Genomic DNA, 12680 nt, shown 5'->3' on the forward strand with positions numbered 1-12680 from the left:
AATCACTAACAAAATAATGACCTAAAACAGCTTTTAGAAAGAGACTAAACATTATTATTGTGATGTGAGCCTTCCCTACCACCAACATTTCCAGCTGTATCAGCACCCTGTGAGGCTGTGCATTGTTTTTTTTGGTGGAGACCCTGATGATGAGGATGAAAAATGTCGTTGAGCTGCTCATACAACCAGCAGCGTCAGAGAGAGAGAGAGAGATTTCCTGTGCAGGTCTCCTTGTGAAAAAGTCACCATCATGTTTCTCTCAGGCCTCAGGGCCTCCTGTCCGATATCAGATGAGCTCCGGTCAGACACGTTTGGACAAGTGCATTTCTGCTTCTCTTAGTTCAGCATTTACTACAACTCATTCACTGAGCAGCAGCATGTTGAAGCATGTATGAGACTTAGAATGCATTAAAAAGTAAAATAATAATAATAATAATAATAATAATAATAATAATAATAATAATAATAAGAAGAAGAAGAAGAAGAAGAAGAAGAAGAAGGAAGTACTTCCTTCCTATTCTTTTTAAAATAATCTGTTCAAAGTAACTAAGAAGGAGAAAACTTTCCATCACTTTTGTCATTTCAAGTTAAACAGCAGATTATGGGACATTATGGTAAACCGGAAATAAAGGTATCTGATATGCTGGTTGCCAAATATCAAAAAGAAGAAAAAGTAAAAGTGAGATAATGCTGAGTAGTCAAAAAAGGTCTGTATTCATAGAGTGCTTTACTGTACCTGCAACAATACCCAAAGCACTTTACGTCACATTCAACCATTCACACACTGATGGCGGAAGCTGCCATGCCAGGCCCTAACTACGACCCATCAGGAGCAATTGGAGGTTTGGCATCTTGCTCATGAGCTTGACAGGCCCAGGATCGAACCAGCAACCCTCAGGCTACAAGACGGCCACTCTACTCACTGAGCTACGCCGCCTAGCTCAAGGAAATTTACACGATGGGTCTGAATCACTACACTAGTTTGAAGTGAATTTTATAGTAGTTTCCTAATCAGTCATCATTTAAAAATTTACATTTGGCTGCACGTTTCAAGAAAAGATTTTGTCCCTGTGAAAGTAGCTACTAACTTTATATAAGGCTATCAACCTGATGTTAGCATGAAGCTACGTAGCAGTGCTAATCTAGCTATATGTTAGCACTAGATTAGTTTTAAGATAATGTGGGCAAACCATGTCATATGAAGTTGTCAGTAAGTGTGTTTAGAGTCTACACATCAGCTCAGTTAATCTGATTTTCACCTCAGAGCTGGTAAAATACAGATGCTCAAAGGGTACCTCAGCATGTTAGTCCTGGCTAAGCAAGCGCTACATAATCCAGTTTAATTTTAACCGGAAGCTACCAAGGCTGCTAGGTGATTTTGATGTAATTTACTACATGAAAATGTGGAGAAATATATCCCGAAAAGTTTTATTTTGTATAGGAAGATGTAAAAATTTAAAGAAAAGGTGATATTTACAAGAAGGGGACAGTTCAGCCCGAGACAGCCTCCAGCCCGAGTGTTGGCAGCCCTGAGCTAACAACACAAATCAACCAACTTACCTTTCTTTGGATCTTTTTTAACTTTATAACAAAGATCCATGTTTAAAAGTCTAGTTCTGCCACTGAGTAAATGTTATTGCCTTTCACCAATTCAAACACTTTTACAGAGCTTCTCTATCATACACATACACTTCAATAAAGCATGTGTGTAATTCTGTCTTCCTCAAAGACACTTTTAACATGTGGAGTAAGGAAACCAGATGATGTGAAAAGAAATTTAAATGCTGAGGTAAAGAAACTAAAAACTATTCTTTTCACCAATTATGAATTTATTTTTTTCTTTCCATCATATGCAGCATGTCAACATGCAGCCAGTAATCATGCCAGCTTAACCTGGCTAAACTGAATCAACATGGTTTCATGACAAAATGTAAAAAAAATCACAAAACAGAAAACTTTGTATTCATGTTGACAAAGACAACATTTGTACTTTTTCCTCTCTTGACATGCAATCCAGGACAGTTTTCAAAGAATTGTCCTTTAATAAGACTTCTGGTTCATGTGTCCAATGTGTTTTATGAGGATCCCCAAACAAGTCGACCTCGGCTCCTAGTAAATCAGGAATAGGTCATTTTTATGTTGTTGTCACTGTCTGTTGTAATGTAAGCCATGAGGTTTCCCATACCTTAACCGTGTAGTTTGTAATTCCAAACCGTAACTAAAACTTTATAAATACATTGCTGAAAAGCTTGAAAAGTTAATTAAAAAAATACAAATTTATGGAAAAATGCTCAAATACGAGAGGTTTCTTTCATCTAATCTGACGCATTTTAATGTTTTATTTTAATCCTTTTTAAACAGTTTTTTTGGTTGATCAGTTATAGGGCATGATATTAGTAAAGGTTCCAAAATATCCAAGTCTTTGCCAGCTAATAATATTTTATGTGACCTATTAAATGCCAAATGACATCCTCATCCATATCATGCTGTTAATATGTTTATCGGTCAGTTGTTTATCTGTAAAAATAACTGTCATGTTATGTTGTGTAACTGTCACTCTGCCTTTTAGAGGTAAAACCATGCACCCCTTCTCCTCTTCATCAACACTTCTTTACATTAATGGTCTCAATAATCCATCTCTGGACCCTGACAGATCTTCATTCCTTCTACAGAGTTTAATAACCAAAAAAAATATGCCTTCAAATGATCTCTACATCGTTCATTTCAAGTGATTGTTATGGTGTAAAGGTTTGGAGAAAATAATTAAAGGAATAAATGGAATTAGGTTAGAATTATAGATATGGTGTGGTCTCTGTCAGAGGATGTCCAGGGGGTTAAGTAAACAAACTGAATAACTTCATGCCACTCTTTTTTCTACAGTAGAATACAGTAGAAACACTGAATGCAGCACAGCCTCATCTGCAGATTGCATCACTTCTCCCTGAAGAGAGACCTTGAGCTCACACTAAAGACCTCTCTGATTCTTTCTCTCTCTGACCGGATTTGGGACAATGTTCACTTTCATTAAACAATTACCCCTGACAGGCAAGAAGGGTGCGCAAATCAGGTCCCAGGACCGTAGCTGCACTGGTCCCACGTGGACTCTTTATGCCAATCTGACATGAACTCAGCAGGCTGCAAATCCAGCCTTAATCGTGCGCTTGTTAGCTCCCCCCCTTGAGCTTTAGCTCAGGGAGGTCTTCCAGTAAATTGTACTCTGGAGTAAAAGAAAGCAGAAAAAAAGGATTTCTTAAAGATGGTCAGACTTTGAACCTTTCCCTTCCATTTTTAGTAACACCCATGGGTCCTCAGGTCTCCCGGGTGGAAACATTTCTTTCCAGCAGGATGGAAAATTAGACCTTACAGACAGGAGATGGGAGTTGAACGAATTCAATGAGAATAATTGCTAATGTCACAAAGAAAAGCAAACATGAACAATGTTAAATATTGTTTGGTTACTAAAAAAGTAAAATTGCTGAGAGTGGCATGGTCTTTAATTTGGATATAAAATGGGTTTTTTTCTGAGCAAGTTTAGACAGGTATGTCAGGCATGGGCTTTTATTTATTTATTACCCCTTTGCAATCTGCAAGCATGTATTTCTATATTCAATAACCAATAATTTTACCCTTGAATTTATAGTGCTGTCTTCATCCAAAATAATACATCTTAATTTACTTTTTAATTATATATCATTAATTGAACTGAAATGAATTGAATTTAATTACATTTAAATAGGAAGGGTGCAGACACAAGCTCTCTCCCATGAAGTCATAATGAAGGTGGCAGTAAAAAAGGATAATATACTATTTGTGGATAGGTAAATAGTATATATCACAAATTGTAGCAGATAGAGGTGTAAAATGGCAGAAAATGACAATCTGAGTAAATGCTCTTAGTTCCTGTCCTCCACTGCAGCTGTGTGTTCTGCCGATGTTCACAGCAGACTCGCGTGTGAGGACACTGCCATGTCAGCAGCGTTTCCGTCCTGATCCCCGGGTGTCGGTGCTGAGCTGAGTGCAGCTGAGTGAGCATTTTGACATGAATGTCTCTGTGCTGCTAACGCACACATGCATACAGGCCTTGATCCAGCCCTACTACATGCATGCTGCAGCTGCTCTGCATTGATGACAGCCCCTGGGTGCAGTCCTGGTTCAGAGTCCCCAGGTGTTCATCTAAGAGCTTCAGCTCTGAGAGATGCTCACCTGGCCTCAGGTAGAACTGCAGTTTCAGCTGCAAAACCCAGTTAGTGATGTGGGTTTTTACTCCTGCATGTGTGACGATGCACTTAATGACTTCAACTTGTGGACATTTTCTATAATTTTTTCCCTTCAACTCTTAAAAAGATGCCCCCAGATTACATTCAACCACTAACTGACTTTGATGAAAACCATAACATTACTTCCACCATGGTTCATAGTTGTCATGCAAATACTTTCACTGAAAGTCCTAAATCTTTGCACATCTGCCAGGTTTCCTGTAGATTCTGGAATTATAATGTTCTTGAAGACTTGTTTTTACATCTAACGCTGCTCTTGGCTGAACTTTCTGAAGTGGAGATGAATGAATAACCTGCCGCTTTTAATTTACACAACCTAAAGATGACTTCCTCACAATTGAGTTATTAATGTTTTGTTAATTAGTAAAGACATGTTTTCAAGTTCTGTGCCATATTAATAGGTTTCCACTTCCTCCTCTGAAGGCCTTGTGAAACTTAAAGATCTGATTGCAAAGGCACCACATATAGAAAGAGACCAGCAGCTGAAAAAAAAGATAAAGCTGAATCTGCATCTTATCATCTCTGCTTTAAAATGAGCAGATAGACCCTGAAAAGACAGAAGTAATTCAACCTACACAGCACCAAACTAAAGCAATATAGGTCAATATAGAGACTAAAGTATTTGTGAATAGTTAACTTCAGTTAACTTCATGCTCTCTCTCTCTCTCTCTCTCTCTCTCTCTCTCTCTCTCTCTCTCTCTATCTATCTATCTATCTATATATATATATATATATATATATATATATATATACTTAAGTCATTCTTTCTTAACCAAGAGTCAGTGTGTACTTTTGAGGAAAATCAGCTGATGGAAAAGACATGAATGCGTATTTCTTCCATAACTGTCTGCTAGAGAAAACCTTTTTTAAGAGAAAGAATATGTTCTCTGTTTTTCAACAGATTGTTGGAATGTGTGCTGATGCACATAGTGATCAGCTGAGCATGTAAATGCAGTCAGTGTGTTAGCTGGCTTCGGAGTGAAGGCTTTATAAGTGCAATTAGGTTGTTTTATTATATATGCTGAACAGACAGGATGATGAACAGGCTGTAAAGGAGGTGTTAGTCTGTTTAAGAAGGGTCAAAACATTGGCATCAAGCAGAGAAAACATCTAAGGAATTGCATAAACTACTAAAATAGTCTCATATGGGTAGTTTTTTCAGGTTGAGTTACTTCTAACAGATTATAATTATTTGTTCATGGCCATTTCGGTAATTCTTTAATATTGTGTGTATAATTAATATGCTGCATTTTAGGGAGGTGAATCACAAGGTCAATCAATGAAATGGCGTATTTCCTACAGCACCTGAAGGCATCATCAGGAAATGACTGAAAAATCCTCAGCTTGTTGCTTTTTTGAAAGCTATTTTGGATCAGCGCAAAGGACGAAACGGATACACGCTCTGCTGTGATTGGTTGTCAGAATCAAGATCTTTTATTTAATTGGTTGACAGGTCAGGACGGTCAGCACAGCTGATCCAATGTAGCAATCGGTCTGCATTGTTTTCACCATTTAGCTGCTAAACAAAACAAAACTTTGCTATCAGCAGTCACGACCGGGCTAAAATGGGTGCGGCTTGTTGAGGTGGAGAAATGAAATCGAAACCAACATACTTGAGGTGAGCTTCAAAAGTTTCTCACCGAGTTTAGAGGTTATTTCTTCAGGCTAAAATTTCTAACACATCACCGGCTTTCCAGCTGCTTTTTATTCAGGTGAAGGAGGCGACCCAGAGGTGCTGAGGAGAGATGTCTGCAGCAAGGTAAAGTCTGAATGTGTGAAAACCAAATGACATGTCGGAAGACCTCATCTGAAATTTGATAATGGTTGCTGTTTTCCAGGTGCAATATTGGTGCTCTCAGCATAAAAAAACTACAACACAAAAAAACAAAAACAAAACAAAACATCAACCTTAAAGTTAATCCCCGACTTCACAAAAAATGGACTTATTCCAACTAGCTGACGTAATATTTAACAGTAGTTACTCTAGCATTTATTTGAAACCTCTTTCAGATAAAATTAATTTCTGATTAATTTTACAACCTAAAAAAGAAGAATGTGTGGAATATTTCACAAATGAGTGCAAATTTGTATAATGTAATCTGTATTGTTTTTATTTGTCTCTGCATTCCCTGCAACAGATACAACAGCAAATGCCACACATGCCCTGATGTATTAGTGTCAATATTAATGTAACTGATCAAGTTGTGTATTTTTATTAATCACTCATGGGTATATTTTTAGGTAAACATTCTCGAGTGTTTACTATGATTTACTGTGAAACAAATGTACTTGGGTGACATCTGCTGGTCAAATCGTACAAGTGTTACAAGTTTGAGTAAAGCATCAGTAACCATACCAATCAAAGTTTTTGAACTTGTAAAACAAAATCAATGTTCTATACATGTGATTAAAAATGAGTGCTGTCTTAAGGGCATTGAAAGGTGGTGGCAGGACTTTGCAGTAATGCTACAGATGTTTCCAGTGGTAGTACTTCAGCTTTGATTGCTACCTGATGCTCTCAGGATTTCAGCGGTAGAAATATTTAACTTGGTCCAACAATCTTCTTCTTGTGTCTTCTTTATAGGTGCTGTTTTAGTCTTTTAGACTTCCTCCAGTAACTTGGCACTCTTTAGTGCAAAGTTAGTCTTTAGTCCCCTGCTAAGGGACTAAAGATGGAAATTAGCCTTGGCTATAATCTTGTATGTTTACATGTGTTCGTCAGTATGCGTTGTCCCTTTATTAAAAAAAAAAAAAAAAATGTAGTAAGGGAAATCAACATCCTTTCTTGAAGCTGATGAAAGGGTCTTTGTTCTGGCTCTGACTGGTGCTAGGATCTGCAGTAGGTGTATCTGGATGTTCAAGGTTGGTTAGGATGCTTTAAAGGGCAGGGAACATATTGTTCTCTGTGGACATGGTTCGTATTTCTCTCAAACCAGGTGAGCATTGTGTGGTTGTGCCACTTTTTTCATCTCTTTTGTAAGCTGGCCCTGAGGAAAGTGTAGGATGTGTTCTGTGTCAATTCTCAACTTTATTGTTGGAAGAAATGGAGGAGGAAATGCTTTGGTTCAGCATATTTAGTTATGTTGAGTCTTGGGGTGGCTGATATATCAAATATATGTATCCTGAATAGTTTGATATGCAATATATAAAATGGCTACATCAAAACATTGAGTACTAATTATAACAGCAGTGTTTAAAATGATCTACATGCTTTTTTTTTGTCTTTGTTGAGCTTCTTGAATTTAGTTTAATTTAGTTTTGTTAATGGCATATGAGTGCAGGTCTCTGGTTACTTGTAAGAAGTTTAAAATATTTAGCTCCATTATGATTTTTCTTTTGTAACCTTTTTATACGTAGTGTAGATCTATTTAGAAGCTGATTGCTAGTATATGGATGGGTGGGAATAGTATATTTGCAAAAGAACCATTTGAAAACACTGAAATATATGTTTGTGTTTCACAATTTAGCCAAAAAATAACACAATACTAGTTATTTGTCATATTGCGCAGCCCTAGTTGAGTCTGTTTAAAGAGATTTCATGGTCATCTTTTACTTTGCTCATGTTACCATTTACAAGACCGGACAGATGGATTTTTGTTCCTTGAGAACCTTGAGAAGCAAATTTCTGGCTTGACGCTTCTGTTTCAGACATGTTGAATTCTTAAATAGATCTCTATTTCTCCTCTGTACAGACATAAAGAAACATGAGAACTTTACAGGAAACATCAATGAAAGCTGCAGATGAAAGTTTTTAAAGAGTTCTTCTCTGTTTTTGTTTTTAAATGTGACTGCTTCTGTTTTACAGGAAGGAACTGCAGGAGGCCTTGGGCCGCTACACCTCAGATACCCTCACCTGCATCCACACAGTGCGAGGATTCTCTGAGATGTTCTCTAAATGGATGGTGTGGAGGGAGACCGAGTTGGAGATGATGACAGACATCAAAACCAGGGCTGATAAAATCAAAAATCAAGCTTTTTTTGAATATGTGAAGAACATGTTCAGCAAGGCAAGCGCAGAGAGCAGGCGTGCAGAGCTGCAGAACGAGCTGGATGAAGTGTTGAACGACACTCTGGAAGGTCTGGAAGAGCTCGACTGCTTCCTGGAGGCAGTGGAGAAGCTGGCCGTCACCTCGCTGCACGTGTTCACGGAAAACCGGGTGTTACACCTGCCCGAGGAGATCAGCCTTGATTATGTTCAGGCCGTCATCACCGCTGCACGACTCACCTGTCCTCTCCTCCTGGAGTTTAAACGAGATGCAAGCGTTTTCTTCCTTCCCAAGCTTCAGAATGTGGAGGTGTTGGCTTACCAGCTGGACAGATACATACAGAAGTCCAAGAGCATCTGTGAGAAGATGGAGAAAAGGTAAACTGATATTAGATGAACCAAAAGATAACATTGTTGTGACAGTAGCAGGTCCTGCAGAATTAAATGTAAATGTGTCTTTTTCAGCTGCTTCAGTGACTTTTCTCTGATGATGACGGAGGAATCTGTGATTGAGCTCAGTGAGGATTTGTCTGAAGATGACATACAGAGGATGCTCGATCAAATTAATCAGCTTCATGATATCAGGTTAGTTTTACCATGGAATGCTAATGGGAGAAAGTCTTCAGCCTCTCTTCATTTCTATTTATTTTTCCTCCAAGCAGCCAGACGTTCTTATTATCTAAGTGGTCTTGAGCTGCAGTTCTCTAGACCAGTAGTTCCCAAACTTTTTCAGCCATGACCCTCAACATGTGTTGGAAAACTGTCAGAATCTTCATAAATAAAGTGTTTTTTGGTGGATTCGGTTCACCGATTTAACACATCTACATGCCCAAAATCTGCTTCTCTTACAAAGATGATGCCTAATTAAGATTTTTAATTAGTAATAACTTATTAATAAATTAACACATTCAGTTCACAGATTCATCTGTTTGTATTAATGTGTTCATTTTGACAGCCCTACTTAAAATCCTGCATTATTTAACAAATGTAGCCTTTCTTTGTTTTACAATGATGACTCGACTGTTTTTGACAATATCTGAAGAAACGAGGGAGGGCTCAAGCTTTTTCACAGCATTGTGTGTGTTTGATGCAAATTGTAAGTATTTAAATGTTTGGTTTGTACAGCAGAACGTCTTATTTACATTTGTATTTTCTCCAGAGCTAATAAAGACCTACATTGTTGTCAGATGACTCAGATCCTGTCTTCTCCTGCAGTACCAAGCAGAGATTGTAATTTAGGCTTAATCCTTATTTTTCTCATTGGCCCCAACACTCAGTTTGGTAAATCAAGGTTCCATTTTTCTTTTGGGGATCAGTCCATGATGGCTTTTAAGCCATCCCATTGTTGACCACTGCCCCAAATCCCTTCATACAAAAGAAAGATCATCTTCATCCCTGAAGCTGAAAGACTTTTGGATGAGTCTTTTGCATTATTTTCTGCATTTTTTGCAAACAGCACACTGACGCCTTGTTATAATTCAAGTCTTGTTTTGCATGTTTTGGTTTTTATTTGATTATTTGTCAGGTTTTATTATAACTGTGACCTCAGATTAAAGCTGAATCCACATCATGCAAATAATGTGCTGCTTTCATCATTTTAAAAAAGGAGAACCTCCTCCTGTAAAACTCCAGGTGGGGCGTAGGAAGTTTAACATGGAATGCATAGTTATATTATTATTAAAATATTACATTTTGTAGCTTCTAGGAAGAAAAAACAACAACAAAAAGCATTTGATTAAAAATATTTAATCTTTTATTCTTTCAGGGAGGACCTGAACTTCCGGATGGTGTTCTTGTTTCAGGAGGAATCGTGTGACTGCTTCATCAAAGAGTTCAATGAGCGACAGCCCAGGATGCTTGACTTTCTAAACGAGCTGGAGGAGAATGCTGTTCAGCTGGACAAGATGAATAAAGGGGCAAAAATCTCCAGTGTAGCAGGCAGCTCAGTGGGGGCAGTAGGAGGTGTGCTCTCCATTGTTGGTTTGGCATTAATGCCGGTCACAGCAGGAGTGTCTCTGGGTCTGACGATGGCTGGTGTAGGGCTGGGAGTCACCAGCGGAGTCAACAGCATCGTCACCACCGCCACAGAGGTCGGCGTTAATCGTACACATCAGAAGAAAGCTGGGGAAATCTTCCAAAGCTTCATGGAGGATGTGACAAAACTCCAGGATTGTCTAGAGGAGGTGACCAGACAGGCAGTGTCCAAAATGGAGGCAAATACCACCAGCATGGCTGTGGGAATAAGCAAGCTCATTTGTAAAGCTGGTACCGTTGGGAAAAGCATTGATTCCTTAGTCGATCTGGCTTCTGCTGCAAAGCTGTTAAAAAATGAAGAGATCATCGCAACTGCAGGTAAAGTTGTGGCTCAGGAAGGAGGAGCATTACGCAACATACCCAGGGTGGCCTCAGATATCCCCGATGTTGGTCAGGCAGCAGCTAAAGGGACTCTTGTTGTTTCCAAGTCAGCCAGAGCTGGTTTTATCGCACTCAATGCTCTGTTCCTCGGTATGGATATCTTCTTCATCTGTAAGGACAGCATCAGTCTGTCCAGAGGAAGCGAGACTGAGGCCTCACAGTTCATCAGAGCCAGAGCTGCACTCTGGAGCTCAGAGATCAACTCATGGAAAAAGATTCATAACTCTCTGAAAGAAGGCCTGCAGAGATCAGGGAAAAAAGAAGCTGTCCTGGAGACGCCATTTTATCTGGAGCAGATTTAAACGCGTTGTCCAGTTTCCATCTCATGAACTAATCTGAATGGAAAAAATCTTTGTTGCTCTTTATTTTGCTTAGATGTAAATTGACTGATTTTGAGTATGTAAACTACTTTTTTAAAGATTTTTTTCTAAAGATTTCTTGTCTGAATAAGCAACATTTTATTCATTCAGCTTTATCACAAATAATCATGGTCGTTCTTCACCTGGAAAACAAGACAAGTGGGATTAATATGATCATTGATGAGGTGTTACATGTAGAAAAAAGTCATGCAGAATAAATTCTATAATGGTTTGTATTTATACAGCGCTTTACTGTACCTGGAGTGGTTTATTTGTTCCTTAATTCGTGGTCAGATTACAGGGTCACTTACATTTATCACTTGTTCTGTCAGGTTTAAAAAAAATGCTTTATTTTATGTTGATCATAAGTTTTTGTAATATGCTTGAACTAAACACTGTATTTCACCTTATTTGTCTTTATTTTGCACTTTGATGCTGTGGATCAGTAACAGTTTAAAGGAAATGTGTTTAAAAATTACAATAAAATTTTTATCACTAATGTGAGATAATAAACAAGATTGGACATTATTCATTGATTACTACTTATTATTGATATTAAAGCAACTTGTTACACAGCAGTAATTTCTTCACTACTTGGAAGCCAATCATCCATCGGGCCCCAGAGGTCTGCTGAGGATGTTATTGTGGTCCTGCTCTCTGCAACAAGCTGGCTTTAAACCGCCATCATTTCCCAGGCCTGCCATTAATTTTTGTGTTTGAATGTTTGCACATTTTGGTGATTTAAATTTTGTATTTCTGATCCTTTTATCTGGTTGTTTAAACGTTGTTTCTTTCGTATTTCTTGTGGCTGCCCTCATTTTTAGCCTTTTTAGTGTTTAGCTGTAATGTGATCTAAAGACAAAAGTTGCATTACAGCATTAAAAAGTCCTTCTGTAGCTTTTGCCTGTAAGGGACCACGGCAGAACAAAAAACAGATTTCTAAAAGGAAGGAAGACTTGCCATGGATGCTTCATCATCATAGTCAGTTCCCTAAAATCTGTCATGCTTTAAGCGAAATCTGTGTTTTGTCCTGATATGAACCATCAGTTTTCTCACGTACAGTGACAATAGTTTACTCTGTCTGCAGCCTGAAAGCTTCAATGTAAGATTTAACTGTTATCCAGAAATATGCAGTTTATTTACTGCCTGAAAAATGTAGATAAATAATTATATGTTTACAAATATATAAATATGTCAGGTTTACAATGTGTTTTTTTTTTTTTTTTTTTTGTATTATTACAGTTTTAATTTGAGTGGTTTTTCATTGGGGGTTTATTGGTCATGTTTGGTGTACAGGTACATCTAAAAAAATTGAATATCATGAAAAAGTCAATATTTTTTGTCACTCATTTATGAAAGTGAAACCCATAAATTGTTTAGATTCGTGATGCATACAGTGAAATATTTCAGGCCTTTATTTTTTTTAATTTTGATAATAATGGCTTATAGATGATCATGAAAACCCAAAGTCTGGTCTCACAAAATTAGAATATTATATAAGATCAGTTAAAAAGGATATTTTAAACAGAAATGTCAGGCTTCTGAAAAATATGTTCATTCCTATGGCTTCCTTTTTGTGTGAATTAATGCATCAATGCAGCGTGATGTGGAGGCAATCAGTACGGTGGCCAGGAGGTACAAAAC

General features: G+C 37.8%; 1 protein-coding gene across 2 annotated transcripts; it reads left to right on the forward strand.

Moving 5' to 3' along the window:
• The first annotated feature begins 5696 nt into the window (after nucleotides 1-5696).
• On the forward strand, nucleotides 5697-11540 carry apol (apolipoprotein L). Of its 2 annotated transcripts, XM_041976804.1 has the most exons (5): nucleotides 5697-5895; nucleotides 5975-6036; nucleotides 8083-8640; nucleotides 8728-8847; nucleotides 10028-11540. In XM_041976804.1, the coding sequence occupies exons 2-5, from the start codon at nucleotides 6023-6025 to the stop codon at nucleotides 10977-10979; spliced, it is 1644 nt and encodes a 547-aa protein (XP_041832738.1). In that variant the 5' UTR covers nucleotides 5697-5895; nucleotides 5975-6022; the 3' UTR covers nucleotides 10980-11540. The 2 variants fall into 2 exon arrangements, with proteins under 2 accessions (XP_041832738.1, XP_041832730.1); XM_041976796.1 differs by having other exon boundaries at nucleotides 5697-6036.
• The last annotated feature ends 1140 nt before the right edge of the window (nucleotides 11541-12680 follow it).

The sequence above is a fragment of the Melanotaenia boesemani genome, chromosome 2 (genome assembly GCF_017639745.1).
Source record: "Melanotaenia boesemani isolate fMelBoe1 chromosome 2, fMelBoe1.pri, whole genome shotgun sequence".
Classification (NCBI taxonomy): domain Eukaryota; kingdom Metazoa; phylum Chordata; class Actinopteri; order Atheriniformes; family Melanotaeniidae; genus Melanotaenia; species Melanotaenia boesemani.

Excerpts from the sequence above, each read along its gene's own strand:
- apol (XM_041976796.1), top strand. Across the intron at positions 8,641-8,727 it reads TGTGAGAAGATGGAGAAAAG|CTGCTTCAGTGACTTTTCTC; the intron begins GTAAACTGATAT and ends TGTCTTTTTCAG. Across the intron at positions 8,848-10,027 it reads AATCAGCTTCATGATATCAG|GGAGGACCTGAACTTCCGGA; the intron begins GTTAGTTTTACC and ends TTATTCTTTCAG.